Source organism: Pipistrellus hanaki (genome assembly GCF_964339955.1).
Source record: "Pipistrellus hanaki genome assembly, chromosome: 6".
NCBI lineage: Eukaryota > Metazoa > Chordata > Mammalia > Chiroptera > Vespertilionidae > Pipistrellus > Pipistrellus hanaki.
The window spans coordinates 56,762,387-56,783,023 of NC_140508.1; the positions used below are offsets into that span (position 1 = coordinate 56,762,387).

General features: G+C 35.3%; 1 protein-coding gene across 3 annotated transcripts in view; it reads left to right on the forward strand.

Annotated features, from left to right (window-relative positions):
• Nucleotides 1–15,718, forward strand: part of SMCHD1 (structural maintenance of chromosomes flexible hinge domain containing 1) — a 108,060-nt gene extending 92,342 nt beyond the window's left edge. For all 3 annotated transcript variants that reach the window (XM_084888066.1, XM_084888064.1, XM_084888065.1), the window contains 7 exons: nt 2,484–2,674; nt 3,093–3,202; nt 3,469–3,539; nt 5,771–5,942; nt 11,073–11,234; nt 11,749–11,863; nt 14,223–15,718. In XM_084888066.1, coding sequence (XP_084744192.1) covers nt 2,484–2,674; nt 3,093–3,202; nt 3,469–3,539; nt 5,771–5,942; nt 11,073–11,234; nt 11,749–11,863; nt 14,223–14,247 — 846 coding nt within the window. In that variant the 3' untranslated portion in view covers nt 14,248–15,718. The remainder of the gene's footprint in view (nt 1–2,483; nt 2,675–3,092; nt 3,203–3,468; nt 3,540–5,770; nt 5,943–11,072; nt 11,235–11,748; nt 11,864–14,222) is intronic.
• Nucleotides 15,719–20,637: the final 4,919 nt, after the last annotated feature.

Genomic DNA, 20,637 nt, shown 5'->3' on the forward strand with positions numbered 1-20,637 from the left:
AAAAAATCTATAAATGGTTCCTTAACATCACAAACTGCATTCTGAAAATAGGGGTAGTGGTTACTCTCAAAGGGAATGGTAGTGTTTACTACTGAAACCAAGTTACCTTATATTTCAAACCCCAAATATAATTGAAAAGTTAAGAATGTAAATTTGTGCCCTAGTCGTTTCTGGCTCTGTGGTTAGAGCATCGGCTTGCAGACTGAAGGGTCCCAGTTTCAATTCCAGTCAAGAGCACATGGCAGGTTTGCAGGCTCGATCCCCAATGAGGGGTGTGCAAGAGGCAGCCAATCCATGATTCCCTCTCATCATTGATGTTTCTCTTTCTCCCTCTCCTTTCCTCTCTGAAATTAATAAAAACACATTTTTAAAAAGAATGTAAATTTATAAACCGAAAACAGTTTATAATTAAATTTTTTTAATTGTTATTCCTTTTAGCCAATTTATAGAATTGATAGTAAGAATCAGTCTTTATAGAAAAAAGCAGTCCTATGATTCTAAGCATATTGATACTTCTAATAGCCTGTTTTCAGGTACTAACATTCCACATTCAGTGGTTCGTTTAATACAAAATTCTTGCTCAATATGTTAAGATTTTTTATCATAGTTTAAAATAAAATGTAGCAGAATGTATTTTTAAGTCTTCCAATCAGGCGTTTTTCATCACATCTCTAAAAAATCAGAGAGGAAGCCTTTGAAATTTTGTTTTATATAGTTTCTTCTGTCATCTCAGCAGCCCTTTCCTATCCAGCAAGAGAATTTTTTTCCCCAAATCATGCTTAATCTCCTTTCCTTGATTCCTTTTTAAAAAAATGTTTGTTTGTTTGTTTGTTTTTTCCTGGCATTTATCCTAGAACTAGAAAAAATAAGTGTGAAATATAGTAGGAGACAGAAGATTTATGATGTATATTTTAACATGGTGAAATACTTCCATTATCTTGGATATTTTAATGTTGCCCTCTTAATTGCAAATATCTTTTTTTCTTTTTTTTTTAATTGCAAATATCTTGAGATTCCATCTATATTTCTGTTGTTTAAAATATGTTTTTATTGATTTTAGAGAGAGGGTAAGGCAGAGGGGTAGAGAGATGGAAACATTGATAAGAGAAAAACATCCATCAGCTGCTTCCTGCTGCTCGGAATTGAACCTGCAACCCTGGCATGTGCCCCAACCAAGAATTGAACTGATGACTTCTTGGTTCATAGGTCTACAGTATTCACACATTGAGCCACATCACAGAGCTCCTTTTTATTTTTTTAAGTGCCATTTATGTCTTACTCCTAAGAAAGAATTAGTAGCATCCATGAAAATAGGTGGGGTACACTTAAAACTAAAAAAGTAGTTAAGAAGTAGTTAAGGCTTGAACAGAACATCGTGTTATACAACTTAAAAATAGCAAGTGTACATCTTAAAAAGCATTCGATTTAAATATATATATATATATTTTATATTGCCTGAAAACTCACGGAGATAGTATATAGTTTTAAGGAGTCTACTGAAAGCTCCCAATCATATCTTCATTTAGAATTAATTATTGCAGTTATAAGATTAGGGTAACTTGTGAATAATCACAAAGTAGACACCTATCTGTCCTAGCACTTGCGGTCAAAAATAGAATGAGATCACCTAATTTGATTTGCCACTACCAATCATTCCTTTGTTTGCTAGGACATATTTTTTATCTTCATTTACATTTGCTAGTTTCTCTGCATGTCTGTTTTCCACTAACTTCAAGAGAATTGGAGTACAAAGGTGGACATCATGATGTTTCTAAGAGTGACAGACTACTTTCTCATTGCTAGGGCAGGTATGAATAAAGGTTAGATGTGATCATTCCACCATTCCAGTGCAGTGAATGAAATTTTTAAATTGTTCTCAAAATTTCAACCCTGTTGTATTTTGAGCAAGAATGCTTGTGACTAAGGTATTAGTAAATAGGAGGGTGCTTATTTAGCCTAAACTCCAAAGTGTTCTTTTAAGCAGAAGAAATTCTTCTTATTTGTGACATTTAGACTAGTTTTCTGAACAAAACTCTCTAGTAGTGGAGTAAAATATCTACTTAGAAGGGTATGGTATGTAACTATATTTATGTTTAATTGAATCTTAAAGTCCATTTATTGTAGATGCATATTACTTAAATGTATTTTAAGGTTACTTAATTAAAACACATTCCCAATTGTGGAGATAGTAAAGGTGAAAAGTGTACTTCATTAATTATCAGGTAATAGTACAAAAAAATTTTTATTTGCTCATTTGTAAAATTTATTGGAGTTTAATTTGTACAACAATTCTTTCCAAAATTAACAACAGAATAGTTTGATATTCAAACCAGTAAGTTTTTAAAGTTTGATAATTTTTTGTGAAAATTATGTGAGTGTTCCAGAGAAGTGTTTTTACTCCTTAGACTTGGATTTTTAAAATATTTATTATCAAATTTTTATATATTTAGAGTTTTATAGTTGTTTTTTTTAATGGATTATAGATTGCACACCTGGCACAAATTGAAGATGATAGAGCTGCAATGGTTATTTCTTGGCATCTGGCAAGTGATATGGATTGTGTTGTCACCTTGACCACTGATGCTGCGCGTCGTATCTATGACGAAACCCAAGGTCGTCAGCAAGTGTTGCCACTTGATTCTATTTATAAGAAGACTCTTCCAGATTGGAGAAGGTTAGGAAAAAGTGGAAGTAATTTTTTTCCCTGCAGTAATATACATATTTAAACTAAGCATGGAATTTTAAAATAATTTCTCAAAAAGATGCCTAAAAGAGAGAAGTGACTCATCAACATTATTCTATCTTTATCTTCATCACAAATGTGTATACTTCATTAAGATGAATTATATATGCTGACCATGTTTAATTTGCTAATTAAATGTAATTTATATGAAACATACACACAAGCACATACACACACACATAAACTCATTTCGAAGGGCATAATCATTTAGGAGTTTTACTTGTGGATGGAGAGTTGATTTAATGATTACAGTAATATGCAATATCTTCATGTTTCTCATATTTTATATTTTTTAATTTAAAAGTTTTGAGTTTTGTTTAATACTTTTTAAATTTTTCTTTTCATTCAGACCTTTGCCTCATTACCGAAATGGAAAATTATATTTTAGACCCATTGGAGATCCAGTCTTTGCTCGAGATTTGTTAACGTTTCCAGATAACGTAGAACATTGTGAAACAGGTGAAGGAAATTATGGTGACTTTATTTTATAATTTATATGTGATCCAGACATATAAATTACGGATTATGGAATTTATGTTCTTATTTCATTTATAAGTAACAATTTTATTAATATTTAATTCTCTAATTTTTTCCAATTATAGGAAAGTGTTGAATAAAATTCTAAACTAGCAGTCTTTGTTTAAAAAATGTTCAGTGTGTGTTAATATTTTAATATAATAAAAGAATATGTTATAAGTTAAAATTTTGTTTATTGAATTTTTTAGTGTTTGGTATGCTATTAGGAGACACCATTATTTTGGATAATTTGGATGCTGCCAATCATTATAGAAGAGAGGTATGTATTGAATTCATTTTTAACTTGTAGCTCTAATTCTATTATGTATTTTTTAAATTTAATATATTGTAGACCTATATGGGGGAAAAAGTTATTTTATGATAAATGTGAAAATGATTAAGTAACCTTGTGAAAACCCATTTAAATCCTACATATCAATAAGCAACATAAAATTGAGTAAAATAATGAATGGGCCATCATACAAGTTAAAATCATGCATGTTTGGGGGCTATGAAATTATCGAAGACTCAAAAACTAATATCTATTATTGATGATGGTATTGGAAATTGGAAAAGAGTGCTATCATTAATGTTGGTAGAAATGTATTTTTATGTATCCCTTTTTTATTAGTTGTTGGGGCTACTGTAACAAAGTACCACAGACTGGGTAGCTTAAACTACAGAAATTTATTGTGTCTCAGTTCTAGAGGTTTGAAATCCATATTCAAGGTCTGAACAGGGTTGATTCTTTCTGAGGGCTGTGAGAGAAGAATATCTTTCAGGCCTCTGTCCTTGTTTTGTCGGCTTCTATTTATATCTGTGCATAACTATATCTCCTTTTTGTAAAGGCACCATTCATTGAATTGGGGCTGTCTTTTTCTCTCTTTTTTTTTAAGAGAGAGAGTAGAGAGAGGGAAGGAAGGAGGTGAAGAAAAGAGAGAGAGAAACATTGATGTGAGAGAGGTACAAAGATTGATTGCCTCCCAGACATGCCCTGACGGGGGCCAGGGATCAAACCTGCAACCCAGGTATGTGCCCTGACTGGGAATAGAACACACGACCCTTGAGTGTGCTGGTTGATACTCTGACCAATGAGCAACACTGGCCAGGGCTAATTACCACACTTTAACTTGCTTGCTTCTGTAAAGACCTTACCTTTAGATAAGATCACATCCTGAGGGATACGGGTTAGGACTTGAACCTAAGAATTTTGACATATAATTCAATCCATAACATCTTAGAAGGCACAGTTGGGCAGTATACATGTTTCAGTCATCTATTACTATATAACAAACATTCCAAAAGTTGCTTTAAACAGTAACACATATTATTCCCATATATCTGTGAGTTTCTCCAAGTAGTGATAGATGATCCTTTCCCAATAAACTGGAACTCCCAAAGGGTTAACCCTTAGTGTAAGAGTAAACAAAGAAATATACCTGCTACTTTGGTCTCAATTCCAAGTGTCCCTGGAGACTGCAAGCAAATTGCCTCTCTTGAACCTTTGGTTTTAAGAAGAAGAAAAGAAAAAAAGATTAAATTGTTTTCCTGGAGAATTTAATAGGTTGCCCTATCAAAGTATAACAGGTTTGCCCTCATGTCTGTCTGTAGCCTGCATTCATAATATTTGGATGGTCTAAAAAATCTGAAGGTAAATATTTGGTTTCATATGGTGCTGAACTGATAGTGTCCTTAGATATATGATCAGAGGAAACACAGATTCTCTCTGGAGGAATTCATCTTTATCTTTGAACTGAAATAATTTCTATATTGAACACAGAGCAGGCTTTAAAAATATGTTTAATATAATTCAAGAAATAAAAGTGTTAAAAATTAGGAAAGCAGCCCAGCTGTCATGGCTCAGTTGTTGAGTGTCAACCTATGAATGGGAGGATATGGTTTGATTCTCGGTCAGCACATGTCCAGGTTGCGGCTCGATCCCCAGTGGAGGTTGTGCAGGAGGCAGCAGATCAGTGATGCTCTCTCATCATTGAAGTTTCTATCTCTCTCTCCCTCTCCCTCCTTTCCTCTCTAAAATCAATTATGTGTGTGTGTGTGTATTGTAGTATTGTCCACTAAAGATTAAGCACTATTATTTTCAGTTTGTATTTTCTTCTCTGCTTTTTTTTTTTTTTGTCATCTGTAAAATTTGTATTTAACAGAAGCTACTGATTCTGCCTTGATACTGCCATAGCTTTCAGAAGCACAGCCTACTCTTGCTGGTCCCTCTCTCTTCCTTCTTATCAAGCAAACTGTCAGTTTCACTTTTTTCCATTTGTGCTGTCACTATTCTAACTTAGGCTAACACTTGAGAATCATTCATATTAACTTATTGCCCTGCCTTTGTTTTTCCCCAATTCATCTTATACATCACTAGCTTATTAAAATATATAAATACTAGCATGGGCATGTCATTTCTAATCTCAGAATTCTTAAATGATTTCTCCTTTCTTAGAACAATTGAAATAAGTTTTATGGACTCACTAATTAATATCTGTTTATTTAAAATAGGTGGTTAAAATCACACACTGCCCTACCCTGCTCACAAGAGATGGAGATCGCATTCGAAGTAATGGAAAGTTTGGGGGCCTTCAGAATAAAGCTCCCCCAATGGACAAACTTCGGGGAATGGTATTTGGAGCTCCAGTACCAAAGCAGTGCCTGGTCTTAGGGCAACAAATAGGTAAGTTGGATAAGTTCCTAAATAACAATTTCCCATTTAATTTTAATTCTTTATCTGGGGCTTGTGTATTGATATTCTAACATGAAAAATAATCCAGTAACAAATATGAATAAGACGAAACCAGTTTGGCTCAGTGGATTAGAGCATCAGCCTGAGGACCGAAAGGTCCCAGGTTTGATTCCGGTCAAGGGCATGTACCTTGGTTGCGGGCACATCCCCAGTAGGGGGTGTGCAAGAGGCGGCTGATTGATGATTCTCTCATCGATGTTTCTAACTCTCTATCCCTCTCCCTTCCTCTCTGTAAAAAATCAATAAAATATATTTAAAACAAAAAAAACAAATATGAATAAGATGTTTTTGTTCATGACATGTGACCTCCCCCATTTTCCCTTCTATGAGCTCTTTTTAGTTAGCCATGTAATTGTTTTTATATCTGTGCTCTGAAGTGTATATACAGATGACACTTGAACAATACAGGTTTGAATTGTATGTCTACTTACATGAGGATTTTTTTTTCACTTAATATACAGTTGTCCCTCTATATCTCCAGGTTTTGCATCCTTGGAGCCAACCAACAGCAGATTGAAAACAGTATTTTCCATCTGCAGTTGGGATTTCACAGATGTGGAGGGCTGACTCTATTCCTTGTTCTATGCCATGTTTTGTAAGGGACTTGGGCATCTGTGAATTTTGGGATTCAGAGGAGGGGGGAGAAGTGGTCAGCACCCCTAACCTATGTTATCTAAAGGTCACCTGTACTTTCTCAGGAAGCCTGCTCCAGGCTATTACCTTAGAGCCTATTTGCTCTTAATTTTATATATTGTAGCTTTAATATACTTGGGTACCTACTTTTTCAGCAAAAAAGCGGTTTGTTGTTATTAATATTTTATAAAAATGTGGTAAATCACATAAAATTTACCATCTTAACCATTTTTAAATGTGTAGTTCAGTAGTATTAAGTACATTCACATTGTTGTGCAACCAGTCTTCAAACCTTGAAACGGAAACTCTGTACCCATTAAACAGCTGCTCCTCTTGACCCCTTACCCTGGTGTCCTGACAGCTACTAGGGTTTCTTTTCTGTGAATTCGAGTATTCTAGGCCCATTATATAAGTGGACTCATACAGTATTTGTCCTTTTGTGACTCGCTTATTTATTTCACTTAGCTTAATGCCTTCCAGGTGCATCCACGTTATCAGAAAACCCTTTCTTTTTAGGATTGAGTAATATTCTGTTGTGTATATATACCATATTTTGTTCTTAAATTGTATTAAAGCATGACAAACATACAGAAACATGTACATTTCATGACATACTGCTTGATAAATTTTCACAAGATAAACAACTTCTCTCTTCAGAAAATAACTTTCTTAACTTAAAATAGCATAGATTAGTTTGTTCATTTTTGTATTTTATGTCAATGTTTCCCAAACTTTTGACATATGTGTACCCCTTCTATAATTTTTGTAACACTGAGTGCCCCTCATACTCATGAGAACGTAGAATTAGGCGCAGCTAAGCACGGTGCAGTGCATATCCCCACCAAACTCTGGTGCAATGCGTACCCCCACCAAACTCTTCCTGTGCCCCTGGGGGTACGCATACCACACTTTGGGAAACACTGCCTTATGTGAATGGAATCATGCATTGCATATTCTTTTGTGTGTCTGGTTTTGTTCACTCAATACTGTGTGTATAATTGTAGTTCATTTACATTGCAGGATTGTATTCCATTGTGTAAATATACCATAGTTTATTTCTTTATTCCACTGTTGAGGAATTTGGATAGTATTCAGTTTTTTGTTGTTACTTCAGCCCCCAGCGATTTTAGAATAGTAGGTGGGAAACGTAGTGGGAAAAAGTTATTTTATATTCTTTTATGAGATGGTTAGTCAGGTGCAGCTATAACAGGAGAAAGGGAAGACTGGAAAACAAAGTTTATGACACTCACAGGTCCTAGAGACAGAAGTTACCACACACCGTGCCGGGCCACATGGAAAAACACACATGTGGTTAAGAGGCAGAAGACAGGAAGGAGAATGCTGAGGCCACAGCCTTTATAGGAGTTTCTGAGGGAAAGCCACATACTACAGGATGAGCCATTCCAATGGGCTTTGGGTTATAGGCGTGGTCTAGGTAGTTGCCTGATAACCGGCCCTGAGATGATAAGGCAGAAGAATATTGGGTCTTGGTGTGCACAGGCCAGATAGAGGAGGTTTGGCTCTGGATTAGTTACATATCAAAGGTACACCGGGCCCTTTGCTATCTTCAAGTATTGGCTAACTCTGGGAGGGGCAGTCTGCTTCCCAGCCAGAAAGGTTTTTAAAGATGTCAAAATATCACAATATATAGAAAATTAAAATGATACACAATACAGAGGCCCATTACTTCAGTTTATGATGGCATTGAATGCTTACAAAAATCTTCTTTGTAGACAGTAAATGAACATCTAAATAAATGATAAGAAGTTAGGGGGGGAAAGCAGTGAATCGACATAAAAAAGCCTCAACCCTTAATCACTCTAGCACTACAGTTTATGCTGTGTTCCATACACAAGTGCCACACAAACAGAATTTCCAGTTTACCTGGGTACCTGGATATCAGTATAACCATAAGGCATTATCTGTAGACTTTAGAGAAGAAAATATTGTAATTAAAGATTTGTGTGCTCTATTGGGCCCATTGTTTTTATATGTAAGGTTGACAGATAATACAAGGACTTCAGAAATATAACAGATACTTAATCCTTTGGATATATATTTCAAAGATACAGTCCATATTCAGACTAATGATTCAATCATGAAAATTCAAATATTTGAGAAATAAGTTTTTAAAAATCAAACAAGACAGTTTAAGATTACTGATGTGTACAAAGTACTTTTGGTTGTAAGCAATAGCAGGCAGCCCTGGCCACTTGAAGCAAGAAGGAAATGTATTAGAAGGAAACTGGAAGCAATCACAGATTCAAAGAAGATTGGCAACAGACAAGGACAAAACCAGAAATGGCTCTGAGACTTTCAGCAGCTTTGAGTTTCTTTCACCTTCACCCTGGAGTGCATCTTTTAACACTACTCAGATTCTACAACTCCTAGGAGTGAGATTTTCCCCCATGAGTCAACCAGCATAGTAAAAGACCAGATAAAACAGAGCTTTGAGGATCCTCCTTCTAGTGTATCATGGGATGTTTGCAGAGAAAAACAATTTTCAATTACACTACCTCCACAAAAATTGTACTAACACAATTACAAGCAGAGTGTCTTCAAATAATTTTGCCTACATAGTGTTTTACATTGTAATATTTAATATGAGGTAACAGCAAATCAGAGTAAAAAAATAGAAGAAATGAATATTTACATGTTACAAAATAAGATGATTAGAAATAAGATCTCGAGTAACATGTAAATACATTAAATTCTTTAGTTAAAAAGCAGACACTTAGCCCTGGCCCATGTGGCTCAGATGTTTGTAGCATTGTTGTGTGCACCAAAAGGTGGCGTTTGATTCCTGGTCAGGGCACACCCAGGTTGCTGGTTCCATCCTCCATCCTGGCATGTTCGGAGGGCCAGCCTGTCAATGTTTCTCATACATTCATTTTCTCCCCCTCCCTCCCTGCCTCTTTCTTCCCCCATCTTTCCCCCTTCCCCTTTCTAAAATCAATTTGAAAAAGTAAAAAGACTATCACCCGACTCTTAAATAATATCTTTCACGCTTTTATATGTAAACTACACTTTATTTTCATGAATATTGGTCATTTTTGTGCCAGACATTAAATATTTTAAGGTTTGTGAGCCAAGAAGTAAAATCAAGGGTAGTATTAAGGTATTTATATAACCATTTAGAATATAACCATTTATAATTGTATAAAGCATTCTTGGCCCATGGACTGTAGTTTGCTAACCCTAGACTACAGTGTAGTCACTGTATTTAATATTTAGTATCAAGTAAATTATACAGACAGACAATAGTCTCAAATTTGAATAATTTAATACATTTACTTTTTTTTAATTGAATTTATTGGGGTGACATTGGTTCACAAAACAATACAAGTTTTAAGTATACAACTCAATGAAACTTCATTTACAGACTGCATCGTACGCCCATTGCCCTAAACAAAAACTCTTTCCATCCCTCTTCCCCTCCTCTGCCTTTGCCCCCTCCACTTAGCCTCACCCCCCTCTCCTCTGGCTATCACCACACTATTGTCTGTGTTGCACTACATTTTAAGAAAAGTAATATAAGGAAAGTTAAATTTTTTTTAAAAAAAGTATTCTATCAAAAGTGCATCTTTGAAAGCTGTGTTTAAGGTAACAGTTACGTCTGTTAGGAACAGGGGTTTTCTGACAGTTTTCCTTTAATGCATTAGCATCCCTCCTCAATGTGTCTATGGAGTTAGATCAGACACGTTACAGAGCACTTTGATGTAGAAAACTCCTTACACAGAAATGAATTTATTAAAGCTAAGCAATTGAAGAAAATTAAAATTTAGCAGGTTAATAGTTTTGTGCTCAGGTCTAAAGTGTGCTTTTTTATTTCATTTATTTACATTGAATGCTTTGTGACCTTAAAAATAGTTCCCACATGTTACTGTAACATACCCTATTTCCCCGGAAATAAGACAGTGTCTTATATTAATTTTTGCTCCCAAAGATGCACTAGGTCTTATTTTCAGGGGATGTCTTATTTTTCCATGAAGAAGAATACGGTACACATTTATTGTTAAATGAAAATAAAGGAAATTTATTACCTGTATACAGTACGGTAGTTGTCAACACAAACCAGACAAACTGTGAATCCTACAGTATCAAGAATTTATTCATTTATTCAGTGACAGTCATGTCATCATCTTCTGGAACATCATCATAACAATCCAATTCCTGAATTTCCTGGTGAATTTCTTGTGACTCCATTTCTTTCAGAATCAGTGGACCAAATCTCTCATGTTTAGCCTGGGGGGGGGGGGGTGGCTTATATTTCACTCAGAAGAAAACCTGTAAGTAGGTCTTATTTTCGGAGGATGTCTTATTTTCGGGGAAACATGGTAGTACCCAATGTTGCTAATTCTTATTTCCTAAAACCCTAATTTCATGATATCAGTAGTTTTAAATCAAATGCCTTTGGTTTCTTTGCAGATCTTCTTCAACAGTATCGTAATGCTCTGGACAAGTTGAACAGTTTGACCAAGGAACTTAACAGTGAATTAGAGTACCTGCAATCTCCAGAAATGAAGAAGAAAAAACAAGAACTTGATGAACGAGAGAAAACTCTGAAACTAATGGAGCAACAGCTTCTAGGTATGTGCTTACTTTTTGTTAACGTCTATTTTGTTAGCATGAAGATGAATATTAATGATTAAAGAGGTTCAACCATACGAAAGAATGCGAATGATCCAGAACTTAAATCTACAGACTCTTGACTTCTAAGTCATCTAACAAGTGGTTTAAACTATTCTCTCAGCAGGAGTAGTAAGAATCATTCTCAGTATTATTTATTCTTCATCTATAAATTTTAAGATGTGTTTGCTTTTCATATATATATATATATATATATATATATATATATATATATATATTCATTTCAGTGAAGGAGAGAGACAAAAACGTCAATGATGAGAATCATTGATTTACTGCCTCCTGCACTCCTCCCTACTGGGGATCAAGCCTGCAACCTGGGCATGTGTCCTTGACTGGAATTGAACCCGGGACCCTTCAGTCCACAGGCCGACACTGAACCAAACCAGTTAGCACTGTATTTGCTTTTCTTGCTTACAATTTCAGTCTTCTAAAAGTTAATTTTCTATCGTTATAGGTATAACTCCCATGCGTAAGTGCAGTGACTCCTTATTTCATCCAGCAAAGGTTGAAATGGCAGATTGTCCAAATCCTCCTAAAAGAATGAGAAGAGAAATTACAAGACAAAATAGGTGAGTCTATTTATGATCTGAGACTTAACATTGATTAGTTTATCAAAAGTCTTGTCTCATTATGCTTTAAAAAATAGCATGAGTTTATTTCTAATTTCCCCCTTGATCTGGAATTAGCATTTTTTTTAATTGAACCAAGTGATGTATAATGAAAGAAAACATAATCATTAAATTCTTCTAGGATACTCCGTTTTCTACATAATGTTTGCTAATTATTTGGAAAGTTTAATAGTTTATTTTTATATGTTAAAAGTTAATATTTAAATTGCTCTTCTGTTGTTTGGCTTAACTTTAAAAAAAACTGCATTCTGCTTCATAGGATCAGCAACTTGATAAGTATAGAATATGCAAAACCATTTTACATTACTTATTTTAAAATTGCATATCATGTTTGGTTTAGAAAATCATATACCATTTAGATAGCTCACCAAAAAAACAACAAAGCCATCTGTAACCTAACTCAATAGTAAGAAAATTATCCTTTTTAGATTAGATATTAGTGAGGCCCTCACACAGAAGGATACCATGGTATAAGGGTTTCTTGTATATTATTTTAAAAAGTTTAAATATAGCCTTTTCCTGTAAGCATGTCTAATATTAACCTTAGAGAAGGAGTTCCTTTGAGACTGTGGTATTTGGAATTTGTATCCAAGCCCCTTTATTTACACTAGAGGCCCGATGCATGAATTTGTGCACAGGGGTGGAGTCCCCTCAGCCCAACCAGGTCCCTCTCCAATCCAGGATGCCTCGGAGGATGTCCAACTGCCGGTTTTGACGTCCCTCTCACAATCCAGAACCGTTGGCTCCTAACTGTACAGCTGCCTGCCTGCCTGATCGCCCCTAACTGCCCCCTGTCAGTCTGATCACCCTTAACCATCCTGATCACCCCTACCTGCCCCCCTGCTGATCGCCATCCTGATCACCATCCTGATCACCCCTAACTGCCCCCCCTGCTGGCCTGGTTGTCCCTAACTGCTTCCCTGCCAGCCTGGTCGCCCCCAACTGCCCCTCCCAACGGCCTGGTCACCCCTCACTGTCAAGGAAAGGTGGAAGAGTGTAAATTTTCTCAGAGAGTGAAAGGGAGAACCATTATTATTAGTGCAGACATCAAAAGGTCGCCATTATTGTTTAGCTTTGTGTTGGCAGTGTTAGAAGTTTTAGGTTGAAAATTTGGTATATTCTAGCCTATGGCTTTCTCCCTTTTTGCATCTTGTTTATCTTTGGGAAATTTAAAATCACTCTAAATTTTCATTTAAAATTTAAATTTCATAAGTTTCTATATAAAACATAAATTAGTGTTTAGTAATTTTCTCATACACAATCATATACTCCATAAATTTTGGACTAATCTCACACCATCGCAAAAACATTAAAACATTTGAGCAGCATCTTACTATTGAAATAATGGTATATTTCATCCATACAGTCAGGAACAAATTAAATAGTAGGAAATAGCAACAAAATGTGTGTGTATGTTTTTATTTATATTTACATATGTGTATTACATAGTTATATATTATAAGCTTTTATAGTTATTACCATATTTCATCAACTTTAAGATGTTATTTATTTTAATTCATTATAAGAGAAACATTATAGAAACTTTTGTGAACATTAAAGAAAAACACTGCATATTAACTCATGACATTCCAAGGTGGATTTTAGTGGACTGTACAGTCGACAAAATATACTTAGCACTATGGAATACTACTACATAGTAGACTCATTTTCTTTAATAGAGACTTAAGTTTTCTAATTCATTTTCTACTCATAAAGATAAAAAATTAGCTTTATAAAAAATGTGTATCTTTTTGGAAATAGAAGTTTAAGGAACTAACATTAAAAAATAAATTATTTAGATATACCTGAATGAAAACATCTGCATAGATTTATATGCAAGGTATTCACTATGTTCATCTCTATGTAAATAGAAATATAAGTATTTGTTCATGTTTTTTTTCTTTTTCCTTGTCTTTATAACTTTTGTAATAAGCATTATAATTGTTAATTTTTTAAATTATATTATAATTTCATTTAAGGAAAAGGGGGATAAGTAAGTGAAAATCTTCAGATTTGGTGTCTGAGGTACACCATTGTAAAAAACTGTTACAAATTACCCCTTCTATATATGTTTGCTGCTTTTATTTTAAGGCTTTTTTACTTTTTTCCCCCCCATACATGTCAAAGAAGTGATTATGTACAAAGACTTAATTAAATATGTTTATACAAAGAATTATCATAATAGCCCAAATATCCTGTATGGATATTTAACCATACAGGTCTAATGAGGGAGTTTGGGAAAGGAAAACTTTGACTTATATAATTTATTATGTTTTTTTTCTTTTTCCATTATGACCAGAACTGTAACCAAAACAAATGTGTGAAAGGTGACAGAGAAGAGGGGACCTTGGTCTCAGATGAATACCCTGCCTTCGGCAGCTCTGTTTTGGAAGACTAAGGAGATGATTTACCAGACTGAATACCTATATGGGGACAGTACAAGCACCTGGGCATTCATTTCCATGTCTGTCCAGATGGGACTGGAAGCAACCATTCAATTTTATGACTCTTACTGGATGATATGCATTTTCTGTAATTATTCCAGTCCACGTGCCCTTTGCTTGTCATTATCTTGCAAATGTGTCAGAGGAAAATGTGCAAATATAGCAGTGACTGTAAAATTGGCACATAGCATTGATTAATCCTGAAGAAAAGTTTATGAATTATTTTCAATATGATTACTATGAATTTGCTAGAACTATTTCTTGGAAACAAATTTTTTTATTACTTTTGTGTAAATTTATTTAACAAAACTCTTGTTGGTTGTGCCTAAGGAAAGTTCCAGAGGTTAGGTATTTAATTTAAATATGTGAGGAAACTGAATGAAGAATTCAAAAGAGAAAAGAAAGAGCACCAGGTATCTGGGAATTCAAATGTTAAAATACATGAAAAAAAATAGTAACTACATGAGTGAACTTGTGACAGCAGTAGCATTTTAAATTTCTAAAGACTTTACCCTTGTATATATAAAATAGGCCACAGCATCCATTTTTATAAGTATTGTTTAATTCTATTAATACTAGATTATATAGTCTCAGCCTTAATTCTACATTTGCATTATTTTGTAATTTTTTATTACTATTTTTAAAGATTTAAAGAAGTTGTACACTTCCATATCAATGCAATAAGGCCCTGCTAGAAAGTTGGTTCCAACACATCTGAATTGTGTATTAAAGCTAACATGTCAATATATATGTCTTTGTATAAGTCAAGTTGTATTGTTCTGTAAAGTTACTTTGTAAGGAAATACTTTTGGTACAGTTTTGTGTCCCTGGAAATGTGTATTTTTAATCCTTTCTAAATACACAGTGAGGTTAATAACTGGTGGTTTTCCTATTGAATAGATTTTTTTTTTAATTGAAAGCTTTCTAAAAGTTATTACCTTAGTAAAAGTTATTACAATGTTAACCTGTCTTTATAATTGGAAGTCATTTAACTGTTTTGCTTAACAGACAAATAAAATGGCAATAATAGAATTAGCTAAAGGAAAGATTGGATTCCTTTTAAGTGAAACTTGTTCTTATTTGTTCTTAAATATTAGTGCTAAAAACATCAAAGTCCCATGTTATACTTTTGCTTCTCTGACTTGGTTATTTACAGTTATTTAAAATGGGTGAGATTAATTCAGTTATATTTTTAGTATAAATTTTCAAATATTTTTTAGTAAAAAGTTTTTGTCATTTTTATGCTGTTAAAATGACTTTTCAGTTATATCTGATAAACATTTTCATGGAATCATCTTTTCCCCTTCTCTGTTATGGAATTATATTTATAAAATTATTTTCATACATGTTAGTTAAGATGCTTTATTTTGCATGCCTGTTGAACATAATACTGTTTTGGCTTAAAAACGAGGATACAGTCATTCCTTGGTATCCACGGAGCATTGGTTACAAGACTCCCTGCTGATACCATAAGCCATGACCACTCAAGTTCTTTATATAGATGGTGTAGTATTTGTATATAACATACACACATCCTACCTTAAACTTTAAATCTCTAGATTATATTAAAATACTTAATGCTATGTAAATAGTTTTTATACTATGTTGTTAGTGAATAATGACAAGAAAAAATGTTTGTATATGTTCAATACAGATGCATGTCAACAAAAACATAACTTTATAAATAGACTTTAAAAAGAAAAATGTTAAAATAAAGAGGGGACGTTTTATAATCATAAATGGGTGAGTCCATCATAATATAAACATAAACATGTGCACCTAATAACAGAGAACCAAAATACATACATGAAGCACAAACTGACAGAAAGTAAGAAAACCAACAATAATAGAGACTGTGCCCCATTTTTCTTTACTTTTTTCTTTTTAATTCTTACCTGAGGATGTGTTTTTGGGTGTTTTATTATTATTATTATTGATTCTAGATATAGAGGAAGCAAGAGAGAGAGAGAAACATTGATGTGAGAAACATCAACTGGTTGCCTCCCATATGCACCCCAACCAGGATTGAACACAAAACCTTGGTATGTGCCCTGGCCGGAAATCAAACCAAAACAACCCTTGGTGCAGAGGACGACACTCTAACCTCTGTGCCACACTGGCAAGGACGTTTTGTTTTATTTTTATTTTTTTTATTTATTATGATACAATGCTATATTAGTGTTAGATGTACAACATAGTAATTAGACATTTATAACTTGCAAAATGATCCATTTTCATTTTTTACATGTATTTATCAGGTTTTCCTAATTTTGAAGATACTGTCTTTGCCCCGTTGTATATTTTTGCTTCCTTTGTCATAGATTAATTGATCATGTAGATATTGGTTTATTTTTGGACTCTATTCTGTTCCATTGATCTATGTATCAGTTTTTGTGCCAGTACCATGCTGTTTTAATTACTATAGCTTTGTACTATAGTTTCACATCAGTGATACCTCCAACTTTAATCTTTCTCAAGATTACTTTGACTATTCAGGGTCTCTTTTCCTTTCATATAAATTTTAGGATTTTTTTTCTAGCTCTGTGAAAATGTTATTGGTATTTTGATAGGTATTGCATTAAATATGTAGATTGCTTTGGGTAGTATGGACATTTTAATGATACCAGTTCCTCCTATTTATGAGCACTGTATTTCCATTTATATCTTCAGATTCTTGATTCAGTGTTTAATAGTTTTCTGAGTCCAGGTCTTTTACTTCCTTGGTTAAATTTATTTCTAGGTATTTTATTATTTTTGATGCAATTGTAAATGAAATTGCTTTTTTAATTTCTCTTTCTGGTAGTTTGTTATTGATGTATAAAAATGCAGCTTAGTCCAGCTGGTGTGGCTCAGTGGTTGAGCATTGACCTGAGGACCAGGAGGTTCGATTCCCAGTCAGGGCACATGCCTGAGTTTTGGGCTTGACCCCCAGTAAGGGGCATGCAGGAGGCAGCTGATAAATGATTCTCATCATTGATGTTTCTATCTTTCCCTCTCCCTTCCTCTCTGAAATCTATAAAAATACATTTTTTTTTTAAATGCAACTGATATCTTCCTGGTCGGTTTGGCTAAGTGGTTAGCATGTTGGCCCTCAGACTAAATGATCTCGGGTTCATTTTTGATCAAGGGCATGTATCTTGGGTGTAGGGTCGATTCCTGGGCCCAGTTCAGGTGCATGCAGGAAGCAACCTAGTCGATGTATCTCTCTCACATCAATGTTTCTCTCTGTCTCTCCCCCTCCCACATACTCTAAAAACATAGTTTAAGTATCCTCAGGTGAGGATTAACAAAAGTAAATAAAAATGCAATTGATTTCTGAATATTAATTTTGTCTCCTACTTTATTGAGTCATCAATTTTAATAGTTTTTTGGTGGAATTTTTAGGGTTCTCTCTGTAAAGTATCATGTCATCTGTAAATAATGACTGTTTGATTTCTTCCTGTCCTGTTTGGATGCTTTCTGTTTCTTGTCTGATTGCTATGGCTAGGACTTCCAATTCTGTGTTGAATAAAGGTGGTGAAAATGGTCATCCTAGTCTTGTTTCTGATCTTAAGCAAAAATTTTTCAGCCTGGTCCATGAGGCTGAGTGTCAACATAGGCAGTGAGAGGTCACCGCTTTGATTCCAGGCACAAGTCCGGGTCACTGGCTCATTCTTCAGTAGGGGATTGTGCAGGAGGCAGCTGATCCATATTGATGTTTCTCTCTCATCAATCTTTCTCCGTCAAATCAGTAAAAACATTTTTTTAAGTTTTTTTTCAGCTTGTCACCATTAAGTATGATGTTAACTTTGGGTTGGTCATATATGGCCTTTATTATGCTATGGGATGCTCTATCACCATTTTACTGAGACTTTTTTTTTATCAGAAATGGACCTTTTATTTTGTCAAATGCTTTCCTGCATCTATATGATCATACAAAGTTTAGTTTTCATTTTGTTTATGTGGTATATCTTGTTCATTGATTTGTGGATATTGGACCAACTTTGCATGCCAGGAATAAATTCCACTTGATCATGGTATATGATCTTTTTAATGTATTGCTGAATTCACTTTGCTAATACTGGATTTTGTTGAGGATTTTTGCATCTATGTTCATCAGGAATGTTGGCCTATAATTTTTTGGGTTTTTAGTCTCTTTGGTTTTGTTGTCAGATATACCCCATTCTCAATAATAGGTAGAACAGTTAGACCAACTAATAGATAAAACCAACAACACAATGGAAGACTTAAAGAACACTATAAGCCAACTAGATTAAAGAAACACATAGGATATTTCACCCAACAACAACCTTATGCATTCTTAAGCACATGCAGAACATTCACCAGGGTAGACCGTAGGCTAGGCTATAAACAAAAAAATTTAAAAGGACAAATATACAGGATAGGTTCTCTGGTCACAATGCAATGAAGTTTAAAATAACGGGGACATTGGGAAGCACAAATACTTGGAAATTAAACGCTCCTGGATATACACTCCTAGATAACCCATGGCTTATAGAGAAAATCAAAAGGATTTCTGAAAATATTTTGAGATGAGTGAAAAGAAAACACCAGAAGTTGTGGCTGATGTGGCTTGGTTGGTTAAACAGCACTCCATGTACCAGGAGGTTGTTGGTTTGATTTCTGATAGGGCATATGCCTGGGTTGTGGGCTCGATCCCCAGTGGGTGACATGCATGAGGCAGCCAATCAGTGATCTTTCATCATTGATGTTTTTCCCTCTCCCTCCCTCTCTGAAATCAATTTTTAAAAAATGTTTTAAAAAAGTGGGATTACATCAAACTAAAGCTTCTGACCAGCGTAACATCAACAATAGGAAAAGTCCAAGAACCAAAAATATTTGTAAATCATATTTGATAAGGGGTTAATACCCAAATTTATTAAGAATTCATATGACTCAATAGGGAGAGTGAAAGAAAATCCAATTTAAAAACAAACAGGCTTTTTTTTCTTAAAACCTCAAAGGTCTGCAGGCCTCAGGCACGTGACCGCCGGCCTCGGTGTGCTCTGTGCTTTTTTCTGTGTGGTCCCAGGCTCAGCAATGGCACCCAAAGGGAATCTACATTAACCTGGACGACACCACTCACTCCACCCTGGTAGCTTCCTTAGACCCTGTCTCGCCCAACTGTGTACAGTCCACAGCTCCCTCAGGGGCTGGGCCCTGTGGGCAGCCTTATGCCTCAGGGTGCCCTATGCCTTCTGCAGAGCTGCCCAGGCTCAGTACCAGTGGCAGCCAGTCTCCGTTCACAGTGTGGCCTCTTCCGTGCACCTCCAGGCCCAGCACAGGGAGCTGCCAACCATGGGTCGCTTTGTAGCACCTGCCAATTAGCCCCGGGCTGGTCACAGGGAGCTGCTGACCTTGGCCTGCACGGAAGCCCCTCCCCAGAGGATAGTTTTTTTTTTTATTGATTTTCAGAGAGAACAAAAAGGTGGGGGAAAGAGAAGGGAGGAGAGAAACATCGATGTGAGAGAGAAACATCAATTAGTTGCCTCCTGCACCCTCCCCAATCGGGGCTGGGGATTGAACCTGCTACCCAGGCACATGTCCCTTGACTGGGAAAATCCAACCCCCGAACCTTTGGTATGCAGGTCAGCGCTCCAACCACTGAGCACACGGCCAGGGAGTTGTGCCCACTTAAACTCCCTCTGGCCATATGGGAGAGTTTCTGTCCGCATTCACACTATGTTTAAAATGTTTGTCAGTCTGGTAGGATGTAGTACCTTAGCATCTATCATAGATATTAATTACTCTGCACTTCCAGGAGACTGAGCATTTTTTTTTATTGGCCATTTAACTTGCTGCTTTTGTGGAGTGCAGATGCCAGTCTTTTGCCTTTTTCTCCATGGGATTGTCTTGTTGATTTGTTGTTGTTGATTCATTAAGTTCCTCATCAACTCTTTAAAAAAAAAAAAAAAATATATATATATATATATATATATATATATATATAGTTGATTTTTTACAGAGAGGAAGGGAAAGGGATAAAGAATTAGAAACATCAACTAGAGAGAAACATCAATCAGCTGCCTCCTGAACACTCCCTACTGAGATGTGCCTACAACCAAGGCACATGCCCTTGACCAGAATTGAACCTGGGACCCTTGAGTCCGCAGGCCAATCACTGAGACAAACCAGTCAGGGCCTCATCACCTCTATTAGCTACATGCTGAGAACATGTGAGGGGCCTGGAGGAGGGAAAGCGTCAGAGAGTGAGGACTGCCGGGTCTGAGGGTGGACAGCAGGTCCCGGGCGTGAAGAAAATGCCACAGA